The sequence below is a fragment of the Sorex fumeus genome, unplaced genomic scaffold (assembly GCF_029834395.1).
Source record: "Sorex fumeus unplaced genomic scaffold, SorFum_2.1 ptg000006l, whole genome shotgun sequence".
NCBI classification, from domain to species: Eukaryota; Metazoa; Chordata; class Mammalia; order Eulipotyphla; family Soricidae; genus Sorex; species Sorex fumeus.
This window is the reverse complement of record NW_026606063.1, coordinates 12992781-13005955: the sequence shown is the minus strand read 5'-3', so window position 1 is coordinate 13005955 and position 13175 is coordinate 12992781. Positions and strand designations below refer to the sequence as shown.

The following is a 13175-nucleotide window of genomic DNA, read 5'->3' as shown; positions in this document are numbered from 1 at the left end:
TCCTTCCTTCCTTCCTTCCTTCCTTCCTTCCTTCCTTCCTTTCTTTTCTTTATGCTTTTGGTCCACACCCAGAGTTGCTCAGGGATCATTCCTGGCAGGCTCAAGGAACCATTTCAGGTGCCAAGGATACAGCCTGGGTTGGCTGCATGCAAGGCAAGTACCCTACGCCCTATACTCCAGGCCCCACGAGTGCTGAATTTAGAACGTATGTTTACTTTCCATTTTATTTGTTTTTGGGGCCACACCCGGTGGTGCTCAGGGCTTACTTCTGGCTCTGTGCTCCGGGGACTGCTGGCGGTACCTGTGGAACCATGGATGGGGGGGGGGGGGCTGGAAATCAAATTAGGTTCACTGCATCTAGAGCAAGCACCCTAGCCCCTGTACTCTCTCTCCAGCTCCTGGGTGCTGACCTTTGAGTTCTGACCTCCTTGCGGCAGCACTTGGCCCCCAAGGTCCCTCGTGACTGGACAAGCAAAGCAGGAGGGCAGTGGCACCCTCTCCTGTGAAATCCCCACTCACCCCTCCATGATACTCTCGACAATGTGGGGGGTAGCCTGGCCCCAGCTCCAACAAACCCACCCCCTCAACATCCAGTGCCCCCCCCCTTCCCACATCAGCCTCAGGCCTTCCCCCAGTCCCTATAGCTCAGGTACCCACCGGCCACTGGACAGCTGGGTCAGGGCATCTCCAGGATAATCTTGCCCACGTTCAGGTTGGCCTCCATGCGCTCGTGGGCCTTCTGCATGTCGGCCAGCGGGAAGGTGTTGTCCACCACGGGCTGCAGCTGCATGGCACTCTCCGGGGAGAAGTGGGTGAGCACCTTGTCGGTGAACGACCTCACCAGTGCTTCCTTATACTGAGACACAGAAACGGCGTGTGGGCTGGGGCACGGGAGGTCCCCTTGGACTCCCCCCCCCCCCCCACTCTCAAGGGCTCCTAGGTGGCTGGGCACATCGGCCCCAGCCAGGCTGGCCTCTCCTGGGCCAGAGGACATGAGTCTGAGCCATTGGGGAGGATGTCCCAACCCCCTTGGGCGCTGCGCCCTCTGGAGCCCCAGGAGGGGTGGGGGGTGGGCAGGTTCCTCTACATCTCCCACATCAGGAACCCCAGTGTGAAGAGTCAATCAAAGGAGAAGAAGAGAAGGGACCGTTTGTTTTTGTTTGTCGTCCACCCCCGGGGCCACTCAGACTGAATGTCAGTTTGGCAGTTGAGGGGCTGGGGTGGGGACCATGAGAAGCTGAGAATTGGACCTGCCCCCCGCCTCTCTTGCCAGGCAAGTGTAGGCTGGGACATGCTCACGCTTACTGTGCTGGGCCCGCTCCCTGCAGGGCCTGCAGGGCTGAGGGCGACCTGGGAATCGATCCCAGCAGAGGGGACGGTGGCTATGTCAGGAGCGGGTGATGAATGAGAAACCGAGTCAGCTGAGTGCCAGCAGGGCAGTGCCCAGGGCTAGTCTAGCTTTGCCCTCCTCTGTCACTCACTTTCTTGTCCCTGGACCGCAGCAGGCTGGCCTTCAGACTTGCTCGCTTGCACAGAAGCTTGGAGAGGAGTGGCCCGTTGACGTCGGCTCCTCCCATGAGGCCGTAGAGAACCCAGCGGCCATCTGGGGCCAGGCAGTTCACGTTCTTCTCCCAGTACGAGCCTCCGATGCAGTCCAGGATCACATTGACGCCCACACCTTCGAGGAGATCATGGGGGTGAGGGGGTGGGAAGGACATCTTAGCCAAACTTGACCCCTGGGGTCCAGTCCTGCCCCACAGCCTGGACAGGTGGGAACAAAGCAACTTCCCAGAAGGGGGTGCTCTGGGCCATCCTAGTGTGTGTGGTATGAGGGGAGCAGAGGACAAGGAGAAGGACAAAGGCATTTCACTTTTTTTTTTTTTTGCTTATTGGGTCAGAAATCAGGGGTTACTCCTGGTTTTGCACTCAGGAATTACTACTGGTGGTGCTCAGGGGGACCATATGGGATACTGGGAATTGAACCTGGGTCGACTGCGTGCAAGGCAAACGCCCTACCTGCTGTACTCCAGCCCCAGCATTCCGCTTTCAGAAGACCCAAGCTGATGGAATAAACCTAGGTGTCCTTCAGCAAAGATCCCCAGGCCTGAGCCCCTGCCCCGGGGTTCAGATGCAAGGCTGCGTGGTTGTTCCTGAGAAGTCAGTTTGTGCTTCTCTTTCTTCTACCAGATTTCTTTTTTTTTTCTTTTTTTTTTTTTTGCTTTTTTGGGTCACAGCCAGCGATGCACAGGGGTTACTCCTGGTTCATGCACTCAGAAATTACTCCTGGCCGTGCTTGGGGGACCATATGGGATGCTGGGAATCGAACCCCCGGTCGGCCGCGTGCAAGGCAAACGCCCTACCCGCTGTGCTATCACTCCAGCCCCTCTTCTATCAGATTTCTATCATCCCTTCTGGTACCGATGCTCTTAGTGCTTTTCGGGACGCCCCCATCCCCCAAATCTCTAAGAGGAATTCCAAGCTTGACCATATTTTTTTTTTTTGTTTGTTTCCACTGAAGCGGCGTGTTGGGAAGCAGAGAGGACCTGATCACTGTCTTTAAAAACTCCTTTCTTGGGTTCACATTCTCTACTTCTAACCACGTTTCTCACATCCGGAGGGGTTGACCCACTTCTAGGCTTTGTGGAAGAGATGGCAGGATGGGGATGGGGAGGAGAAGGGTGAGCTGGCATGACAGGCAGTGATGGACTGTAGGATGGGAGAGGCGAGGGCAGCCTCTGAGACTACCCACCCCCACCCTCTGCCCTTCCTACCTTTGGGTGGGCCCTGTTCTTGAGGGTAGCATTATAGCACTGTCCTCCCATGTTCATCAATTTTCTCGAGCGGGCACCAGTAACGTCTCCATTGTGAGACTTGTTGTTACTGGTTTTGGCATATTGAATACAGCACGGGTAGCTTGCCAGGCTTTGCCGTGAGGGCAGGATACTCTTGGTAGCTTGCCGGGCTCTCTGAGAGGGGCAGAGGAATTGAACCTGGGTCGGCCGCATGCAAGGCAAACGCCCTACCCACTGTGCTTTCGCTCCAGCTGAGTGTGGACTGGAATCTTACTTTCACTTCTAACCAATGGAACATGACGGGGGAAAGGGTGCCTCTACCAGACCAGGTTACCAGAGGCTGTGCCTTCTCGTCTGGGGCATTTTGTCACACTCTTGCCTGCTAGCAAGAGGCAGCTAGAAGGCTTGCGTCTCCCCAGCTCAGCCCCAAGACGCCTCTCGCTATGAGCTGCAGCCTGGGGAGAACCTGAGACTCTGAGCTGAAGGAGGGACCCAGCTACCTCGCCCCCAGATTCCTGCCCCAGGAAAACTGATGTTCACAGAGATGTTCACAGCTGAAATCACTCTCTGGGACAAAGCATTAGCTAGCTCATATAAGAGGAAGGGGGGAAGAAAGGGGGACGGAAGAGGAGGAGGTAACAGCGAGGAGTGGTGGAATTGGAATTAGGACTAGCTGGGCTTTTCTTCCCAACCCCCATCACCCTCAGACCGGCCCTACATACCCTTTGTGATCTTCAGTGCCTCCTCCGAGAAGTCCTCCTTCTTGTAGTCAAACCCGGCCTCGGCGCCCAGCCGCTTGGCCATCTCGATTTTCTCCTGGGGGCTTGTGGTCACCAGGGGGATGGCTTTAAACAGCCTGGTGAGCTGGATGGCGGCAGTGCCCACACCGCCCGTGCCCGCATGGATGAGCACCGTCTCGCCCTCTTTCACGCCTCCTGTGGTGGAGCCCAAGTTAGAAACCCTGACACGAGCTACAGTCAAGGGTGAGGGTCGGGGTGGGGCCCAGGGCTGGGTTTGGAGGGCACTAAGTGGGGTGGACTGCGAGGATGGAGCCCGGGGTGGGTCGGAGGGTCGGGAGGAGCTGAGGGCAAGGGGGAGGGCGGCGTGGCACATCAGACCCACTGTCATGAGGCTTTTGCTCAAAGCTCTGTGGGACTGCAGGGACACACAGTCCTGTGACAGGGACTGAGCCACACCCGGACCAGGTGTCTCCCCATGGGTTTGCGAGGGACCCCAATGAGCGATCCAAGAACAGTCCTTGCCCCCCCACCCCCACGAAAAACAAACAAAGTAACTGGAAGGGCTCTGGGAGTCCCCATGCCATCCCATCACCCCAGTACGGTCTAAGCTGTCTCCGCTGGGGATGTTCCTACAGGCACCAGGGGATAGGCAGGGCTGAGAGGTGGGGTTCGGGGTGCTGAGCCCAGGTTGGGGACGGCCCTTGGCTTCAGGTGACGGGAGACTCACTCACCCACGCAGTGCAGCAGCTGGAAGGCCGTGAGCCAGGCCTCGGGGATGGCCGCTGCCTGGAGCAGGCTCAGGCCCTGCGGAACAGGCATGAGGAGGCCCTCGGGCACGGTGACATACTGCGCCTGGCCCCCACCGGGCAGCAGAGCCATGGCTGCGTCCCCGATCTTCCAGGGGCCCCGGCAGCCGGGCCCCAGCTCCGCCACATGTCCGGAAGCTTCGAGTCCCAAAATACTGCTGGCTCCTGGAGGCGGTGAGTACTGGCCTTGTCTCTGTGGGCAGAGGGAATGCAAGGGGGCTTGGGTGGGTCCTCCTGTCACTGGGAGCAGAGGTTGTGTGTGCGGGGAGAAGTTTCTGATGGTCTGTCCACACCGTCTTTCTGAAAACAGTGACACCCCTGGGAAGGTCCCTTAGAGTGGTCGCTGCCAGGGACATGGTAATGACACGGTGGGTTTCAAGCACCTGCCTGCAGACATTCAGGTCAGCGGTGTGACTCAGGTAATACTACATACCTTGCTGCTCTGCTGTGACCCCCTTCGGTCCCCCACCCCACACACAGCCCTGCTAGCAAGTTTGGGGCCACATAGCAGGCGCGTGTGTGTGAGTGTTGAGGGCAGACCCGGAGGATCCTAGCTAAGGGCCGGCCACCTTGGCATGGTGACACCAGGGCTGAGTGTGGGCACTCTGAAACCATTGTCCACCTCCCTCCTCACCATCTGTGGGTGCTGGACTCTCTCCTGATTCAGGTACAGGTGCTCAGAACCCAAACCGCTCCAGGCCTGCCCCCTCCCTTCAGCCCTGATTGTGGGGGCAGGCCCAGGGGAACTCCAGCCACCTCCCACCCCACCAAGGCAAGAACCTGGAGCAGGTCAGCTCGGTTGAGGGCGCTGGCGGCCACCTTCAGGAGCACTTCTCCCTCCTTGGGTTTCGGCGTGGGCACTTCCTTGACGTAAAGGTTTTCGGGGCCCCCGGGCTGGTCAAAGTGCACTGCTAGCATCTTCTCTGCGGTCACGGGAGAATAAAGGATGCATTTGGTAGGAACCCCCCTCTCCACTTCCACGCACCAGATGCAGGAGGCTGAGGCTGAGCCCCTCACAACTCTCTCGGTTTGCTTGTCTGGGGGTCCCAAGTACAATCCCAGAGGTGGCTGCTTCCCCAGACCACAAGGAGGGACGGGTGCCAGTGGCTTTAGAGTAAAAGAAATCGAGACTCAAGGTGCCAGAGTCATAGTACAGTGGGTAGGGTGCTTGCCATGCATGCAGCTGACCGGGGTTCGATCCCTGGTATCCCATAAGGTCCCTTGAGCTGCTAGGAGTCATCCCTGAGCATCACCGGGTGTGGCCCCCAAACCAAACAACAATAACAACACAAAGCTTGGCCTTTAGAAAAAAAGAAATTGAGGGACTGGAGTGATAGCACAGCGGATAGGGCATTTGCCTTGCATGCGGCCGACCTGGGTTCGATTCCCAGCATCCCATATGGTCCGCTGAGCACCGCCAGGGTAATTCCTGAGTGCAGAGCCAGGAATAACCCCTGTGCATCACCGGATGTGACCCAAAAAGGAAAAAAAATAAACGAGATTCAAGTCTTGGCCAAGAATGGGGTAACCTGTGAGGGGCTCCGAGCCGGGTTCTACTAGAGTTCCTGGCCCCAGAGGCAGGGCCGAGCCAAGGAGAGTGGAGGTGCTTACCGGGAGCCATTGTACTGCGATCCCTCTGTCAGAGCTGGGGTGCCTGGGTCTCACCTTCTGTCTCCTCAGCTGCAACCTGCCCCTGCAGGTTCAGAGCAGGGAGGGACTATTTATGTTCTGGGAGGGAGGGTGCCCAGGCCTTGCCCCTGTGGTGGGCGTGTTCTGTTGGTTCATTACAAAAATGTTAATTATCTGGCAGATTTGCAGCTGAAACAATGAATGCCTGAAACTCTGTTATTAAAAGCTTTGCAAGTCAAGATGCTGAAATAAAAGAAATGCTGATCGTATTTGAGATGTTAAGGGGCTGGAGAGATAGTACAAAGGCTCAGGCACTAGCTTGCAGGTAGCTGACCCAGGTTCGATTCCTGGCATTGCATGTGCCCCCCCCCCAAAAAAAAAACACACCTGAGCACAGAACCAGGCGTACGCCCTGAGCGCCACTAGTGTGGCCCCCTAACCCCGAAAACTTCATTATCAAAGCAATCAGATCATAACACATGTTTGGCCTTGGGAGAAGCCTCCTGTCCTCACTCTCAAAGACTATGCTGAGGGGTTGGAGCTATAGTACAGCGGGTAGGGCATTTGCCTTGCACGTGGCCAACTGGGGTTCGATTCCCAGCATCCCATATGGTTCCCCCAAGCACTGCCAGGAGTAATTCCTGAGTACTGAGCCAGGAGTAACCCCTGAGCATCGCTGGATGTGACCCAAAAAGCCAAGAAAGAAAAAAAAAAGGTCTGTGCTGACCCCTTCTTTTCTTCTCTGCACATGGGGCTGTCATTGGCGGGGGTGGGGGCATAAGGAGGGTCCCCTGTGGACACAAATCTGACTCTCCCCCGCCCCTCTGGGTCCAGTCCCTTGGGGGCAGACTCATGGGGGGCCGCTTGTGTCCAGCTCTGAGGCAGCCCTGTGGAAAGCTGAGATGGGGCAGGACGGACATGGGTCGAAGTAGAGGCGAGGGATAGTGTATCTCCAGGTGGGGCTTGGAGGTTGTGGGTGTCCACTAGGGGAGGCCTCCTCAGCCTGGGACAATCACAGGGCAGGGGCAGCAGTCCAGTTAGGAGAGGCCCGGCACTCAGGGCTACAGAGCTCAGCTCTTTTTTTTTGTTTGTTTTGTTTTGTTTTTGCTTTTTTGGGTCACACCTGGCGATGCACAGGAGTTACTCCTGGTTCAAGTACTCAGGAATCACTCCTGGCGGTGCTCGGGGGACCATATGGAATGCTGGGAATCAAACCTGGGTCGGCTGCATGCAAGGCAAACACCCTACTCGCTATGCTATTGCTCCAGCCCCCAGAGCTCAGCTCTGAGCCTCACCAAAGACTGGGGACAGCACCTCCTATGGCCCCCTGAGCACCATGGCAGTGATCCCTGAGCACAGGGCTGGGAATAGCCCCTGAGCTTCATGAAGGGTGGAACCTCCCCCCGCACACACACACACACACACACACACACACACACACTCATGCGCGCACGCATGCGTGTATCTAAAAGGTTTCCCCTGCTTCCCTAGGCTGCATAACAGAGGTAGGAATGTATCTGGGAAAGGGGCAATGCATGAGGAGCCCAAGGGATCAGCTCATCCTCTAGGTAAAACGGGGCTGGCTGGGAGGCACTTCCCTGCCTGACTTCCAGAGGGCTCCAGGCCCCCCAGAGGGCTCCGTGGGGTTCTGCTGAGTCACCTTGAGGCAGCAGCTTCTCTGGTGACCAATCACAGCTACGGTGACCTGAGAGTGAGTGGTGACGCACTGTCTGGCATGGCACCAGGGCTGATTCGTGATAGGTGCTGGTACAGTGCCACCTCCTTGCCCGAGGGCCTTTCTCCCAGCCCCGCTTCCTTCCTGAGAGCCACAGGCACCCCGCCCTGAGGTTGGGGAGCTGGTCCTGGGAATAGGACGGGCTCGGGAAGAAGCGACTTGGAGTTAGCAGGCTTTGCCTGCCGCAGCGTTCTGAGGGCTGCCAGCTAAGCTCCATGCCCCTGTCATCCTCCCGGGCTCACAGGACTCAGTCCCAAAGCACTTCTCTTTCAGACTCAAAAACCGTTTTCAAAAACTCTCTGTGGGGGCTGGAGCAATAGCACAGCAGGTAGGGCATTTGCCTTGCACGCGGCCAACCTGGGTCTGATTCCTAGCACCCCATATGGTCCCCCGAGCACCGCCAGGAATAATTCCTGAGTGCAGAGCCAGGAGTAACTCCTGAGTGTCACCGGGTATGAACCAAAAAGAAAAAAAGAAAAAAAAACCTCTAAGTTGGGGGCCAGGGATAGCTTGGTGGCAGAGTGCTGCCCTAATGGTGTGGGGCTGTGGGTTCAAATTTGGCATTACCCCCACAGGCTCTGAGCACTGCAGTGCTGCTCTGTGAGAGCCTCAGCACTGAATAAGGTGTGTAGGAGATACTACCCTGGCCATCACAGTAATAACAGCAAGAAAGAAAAAAATGAGGGAAAGGAAAACACCAGTTTCTCTCTCTCTCTCTCTCTCTCTCTCTCTCTCTCTCTCTCTCTCTCTCTCTCCCCCACCCCCGCTGTGTGTGTGTGTGCATGCGTGTATGTGTGTATTTGTGACATTGCAGTAGAAGCCCAGGGCTTCACACACACAGAGGAAATGCTCTGCCACTGAGTCGTGGCCCCTCTCACTCTCTTTGGTTTTTTTTTTTTTGTTTTGTTTTGTTTTTTGCTTTTTGGGTCACATCCAGTGATGCTCTGGGGTTACTCCTGGCTCTGCACTCAGAAATTACTCCTGGTGGTGTTCGGGGGACCATATGGGATGCCGGGATTGAGCCCAGGTCAGCCGTGTGCAAGGCAAATGCCCTACCCACTGTACTTTCGCTCTGGCCCCTCTTTGGTTTATTTTGGAACACCATCAGCAGTGCTCAGGGCTCACTCCTGGTCATGCTGGAGGGAACCTTATGACATGCCTGACCATAGAACCTAGACCAGCCATGTGCAAGGCAAGCACTGTACCTGCTATACTGTCTCTTAGGCCCTCAAATTATATATGTGTATATATGTGTGTGGGTGTGTGTGTGTATATATATATGGTTTGGGAGTCACTCCCAGTGGTGCTTAGAAGCTACTCCTGGCTCTGTGCTCAGGGGTTGCTCCTGGTGATACTCAGGGGACCATGCTATGCCAGGGATCAAACCCTGGCCTCCCTCCAGCGTGCAAAGTCTGTGCTCAGCCTTTAGAGATGTCTCTCCAGCCTAGAGTTGGGGAGATAACTCAGAGGTACAGCACCTGTCTTGCATGTCTGAACACTGGGTTTGACACCCCCCTCCCACAACATTGCAAAAAAAAAGCAAAACAGAAATAAAAGATGAAGTTGGTATCTGAAGTTTTTCATCTTAAATTTAGATAGTACAAAGTAGATAAATGCTTCTGATGAGTGCTGACATGTGAGATTCTTACACAGACTTCTTGTTTGTTTTGTTTCTGGGTCACACATGATTATGCTGAGAACTCAGGGGTCTCTGAGCAGTGCTTGGGGGACTGTGCTGTGCTCAGGAATTGCATTTGGTGCTCCTGCATAGAAAGCAAGTGCTCCAGCCCTTTGAAATTTCTTCTCAGCCCTTCCATTAAGCTTTTCACTGTATCAAGTAGAATCCAGATTTCAGAGCAATTTGATATTTACAATCATCATCAAGACATGCCGAAACAAATTTTGTTTTTGGCAGTTGGAACTGTTACTACAATTTTTTTAAGTTCTCTTATTCCTTTTTTTTTTCCTCTTCTTCTCTCATACCCAGTGGTACTTAGAGTCTACTCCTGTCTCAGTGCTCACGGGCTGCGTCCAGTGATATTGGCGACTATTGATACTGGGGATCACACCCAGGCCTCCTGTATCTGTTTTTCCTTGAACCCTCTCTCTGGTTCAATTTTTTAATGTTTTCATCCTAATTTCCTCATAGAATGGTACACTGCCAACTTTTTTTTTTGTCTTATTGATTGTTCTGGGTTTGGGGGAGAATTGGGCTATTCCCTTCAATGCTCAGAGGCTATTCTTGGCTCTGTTCAGGAATGATTCCTGGCAGTGCTCACCATTCGCAGTGAAAGGGATCAAAATGGGGTCAGCTGCGTGCAAAGCAAGCACTTCCCTCATACTATCTCTCTGGACCCTGTTTGCTCTTTTTTTTGCTGTTGTTTTTGGGTCATACCTGAGATGCTCAGGGGTTATTCCTGGCTCTGCACTCAGGAATTATTCCTGGTGGTGCTCAGGGGACCATATGGAATGCCGGGGATCGAACCCAGACAAGCTGGGTGCAAGGCAATAGCCCTACCCACTGTATTATCTCTTTAGCCCCTTGACATTCATTTTAATTTTATTTTCAGTTACATCCAGTGGTATTCGGACTACTCGAGGCTCAATGTTTGGCAGTCGCTCTGGCAGTGCTCAGGATCCTTTGTGGGACCTGGCATTGAACCCAGGCTTCCTGCATGCAGAGCATGTACTACAGCCTGTTGAGCTGTCTCTCCGGCCCTCTAAACTGACATTCATTTACCTAATTAACTTTGAGGGCTTCTCAAGTGATTCTCAAGAGGCCTGGAGGCCCCTCCCAGTAATTTATTCTCAGTCAATGGCTCAAAGCTGCTTTGCTGCCTAGCTCTGCTGTGGAGTTCAGGGCACACACATGATGGTCTTTAGGGAACCAGGTGGTGCCACCAGTGGAACCAGTGTCAGCCAATTCAAGGCTTATGCCTTTCCCCTGGACTTCCTCTCTGGCCTATCTGATAGGAATTAAAATTGTATTTCCTGTGGCCAGAGGACTCTAAGTTAAATTTCTGTTGAACTTAAATATTATTATAAAATTGTTAGTCCATGATTGATCAAAATACTTTTTGAAGTATTTTGAAATATTCAAATTTTAATATGATTAACTATTGACCACATAAAGTACAATTTTATTTTTTAATTTTAATTTTGGGACCACACCTAGCTGTGCTCAAGGCTTATTCCTGGCTCTGAGCTCAAAGATCACTCGAGACGGCTCAGGGGACCTTATGTGGTTTCAGATATTGAACCAGGGTAGCCATTTGCAAGGCAAGCACCCTGCTCACTGTACTGTCTGTCTCCAAAAGTAAAATTTTATTAGAAATATGGTCTCTTAATGACCATTGGTGGGGCTGAATTTTTTCAAATTATTATATTTGTGGATGAATATTATTGCTAGAATAAGACTGAACCTAGTTTTAATTTTCTACTTTTTATATTCACAGAAAAGGCCAGAGAAACCCAATTTGCATAAATTGGATGGGAATGAAAGAAATTTCATTATGGAATATCTGTCAATTCTTTGAATGCCTCCGAGTTATATGATTAAAAACTATATAATGATCTAGCATCGAATTATCTACCAAATTATTCTCAATAATCTATTAACTGGCAACTAAATTAGGTCTCCTATTTGTTGAAAGCAAAGACTTAGAAGCCATTTCATCCACAGAGGATTTGTTACCCAACCGTAAGTATTTCAAACTTTTAGCTTTTTTGATTATACCATTGAAGCTTTACAAGAATTTATCAAGTGAGTATTAATTATATCTGGTAATCTTTCATTTAGAGGCACTTTGTTTAATTGATATACTCAGGAAGTATTTCTAAAGTAAAAAAACCGATAATTCCAATACATTTTGTTAATAGAATTTTGGGGGATTGAATCCTCTAGACTTTATCACATACTTTATAAATATATTTTCATTAATATCTTAGAGTGGTAGATTTCTTTTCTGAAAAACATCTGTGATATTCTTATTGGCAAAGTCAGTCTAGTTGTTAGGCTAATCTGCGAGTTTGACTTACTTCGTATCAGAAAAAGTTTTTAATTTTCCAATTTTTAGTTTGAGTAAATCCTATTAATATCTATTTGTTGGCAGTTCCTGCTAGCTCTTGAATTTAAAAATATATAGAAAAGGGGCCTGAGAGCTAGTATAGTGGGTAAGGTGGTCCCCCGAGCTCGCCAGGCTGATTCCTGAGTACAGAGCCAGGAGTAACCCCTGAGCACCGCTGGGTGTGGTCCCCCCAAAAAACAACCCCCCAAGTATATATATATATAGAAAGATATAGATATAGATATATATGAAGGAGAATCCTCCTCTCCTAGATGAATCACTGTTTCTCACCGAAGCTCTTATTCTCATGGAGATCTTGACTTATGATCTATTTTTTATTGTTTTGAGGGAGTTGAGGATGGCACCTCCTACACGAGAGGCATATGATCTACCACTGAACTACATCCCCAGCTGTGATTTATTTTTTGACAAGAGTATGGAAAAGGTCATAAAATTGAAAAATACTTTTTCTTTGGTACCCCACAGTTCTAACACGCCTAAGCATTACAGCAAGATTGGTGCTGTGAGGTGTTTGTGTGGATGTGTGGATGTACATGCATGTGTACATGGCGTATGTGTGTATGGGTATGTGCATATGAACGCATGTGTGTGTGCACTTGTATGTGAATGTATCTGTGTATGCATGTGTGATTGTGCACGTGAGCAAGTGTGTATGTGTGATCATGTGTGTGAGCAAATGCATATGTGTTTGTGTGCGTGTGTGTGTGTGTGTGTCAGGGAGAAAGGAGGCTGTGGGGAGGATGTGGGAAAGAAGAATGTGTATGCATGTTAATGGCCGACTATTAATGGCCAACTGGGCACACAACTTTCCTGGGCTCACGGAGCCGTTAACAGTTCACCCACTCCCAGGGCACCTCTGCAGGCCATTTGTAGCTCCCCTGGAAGGGTCACTTGTGTGGGAGTTGGAAACACAATTAGAGCTTTGTCAGGCAAGCATCAGGAAGCCAGTGGTAGGATCCCACACAGGAGGGCTCCACATGGGGAGATATTTGTCTGGAGAGGTTTGCAAGAAAGGCTGGGGATGGTGCTGAGGGTGTGTCCAGGCCAAGAGGTTCATATCAGACTCCTTTTAGTGCTAGAGGTCAGTGTGATCTGGGGCTGCTCACTGCAGCTTACCTGCACGTGCATGGCATGTGTATAGTTCACACTGAGTCCTACACAAACCCCAGGTGTTACTGTGTGAATTTGCCAGAAATCACTGATGTCAGACTGGGACCCCCAAATCTATAGGTAGACCAAACTGGAAAGCCAAATGGTCAATCAGCACTCCGGGCAAAACGGAATTATTGAGATTAAAATTTCTTCGAGTAGGTGGGTTGGGCCACAGTTGGTGGTGTTCAGGGCTTTCTCCTATTCTAGGCTCAGGGATCACCCCTGATGGTGCT

General features: G+C 52.0%; 1 protein-coding gene across 1 annotated transcript; it reads right to left on the bottom strand.

Moving 5' to 3' along the window:
• Positions 1-676: 676 nt before the first annotated feature.
• Positions 677-5256, bottom strand: LOC130036666 (quinone oxidoreductase PIG3-like). Its single transcript, XM_056128569.1, has 5 exons — positions 5119-5256; positions 4264-4531; positions 3515-3727; positions 1482-1678; positions 677-856 (listed from the first exon to the last, which is right to left on the bottom strand). The coding sequence occupies exons 1-5, from the start codon at positions 5254-5256 to the stop codon at positions 677-679; spliced, it is 996 nt and encodes a 331-aa protein (XP_055984544.1).
• Positions 5257-13175: the final 7919 nt, after the last annotated feature.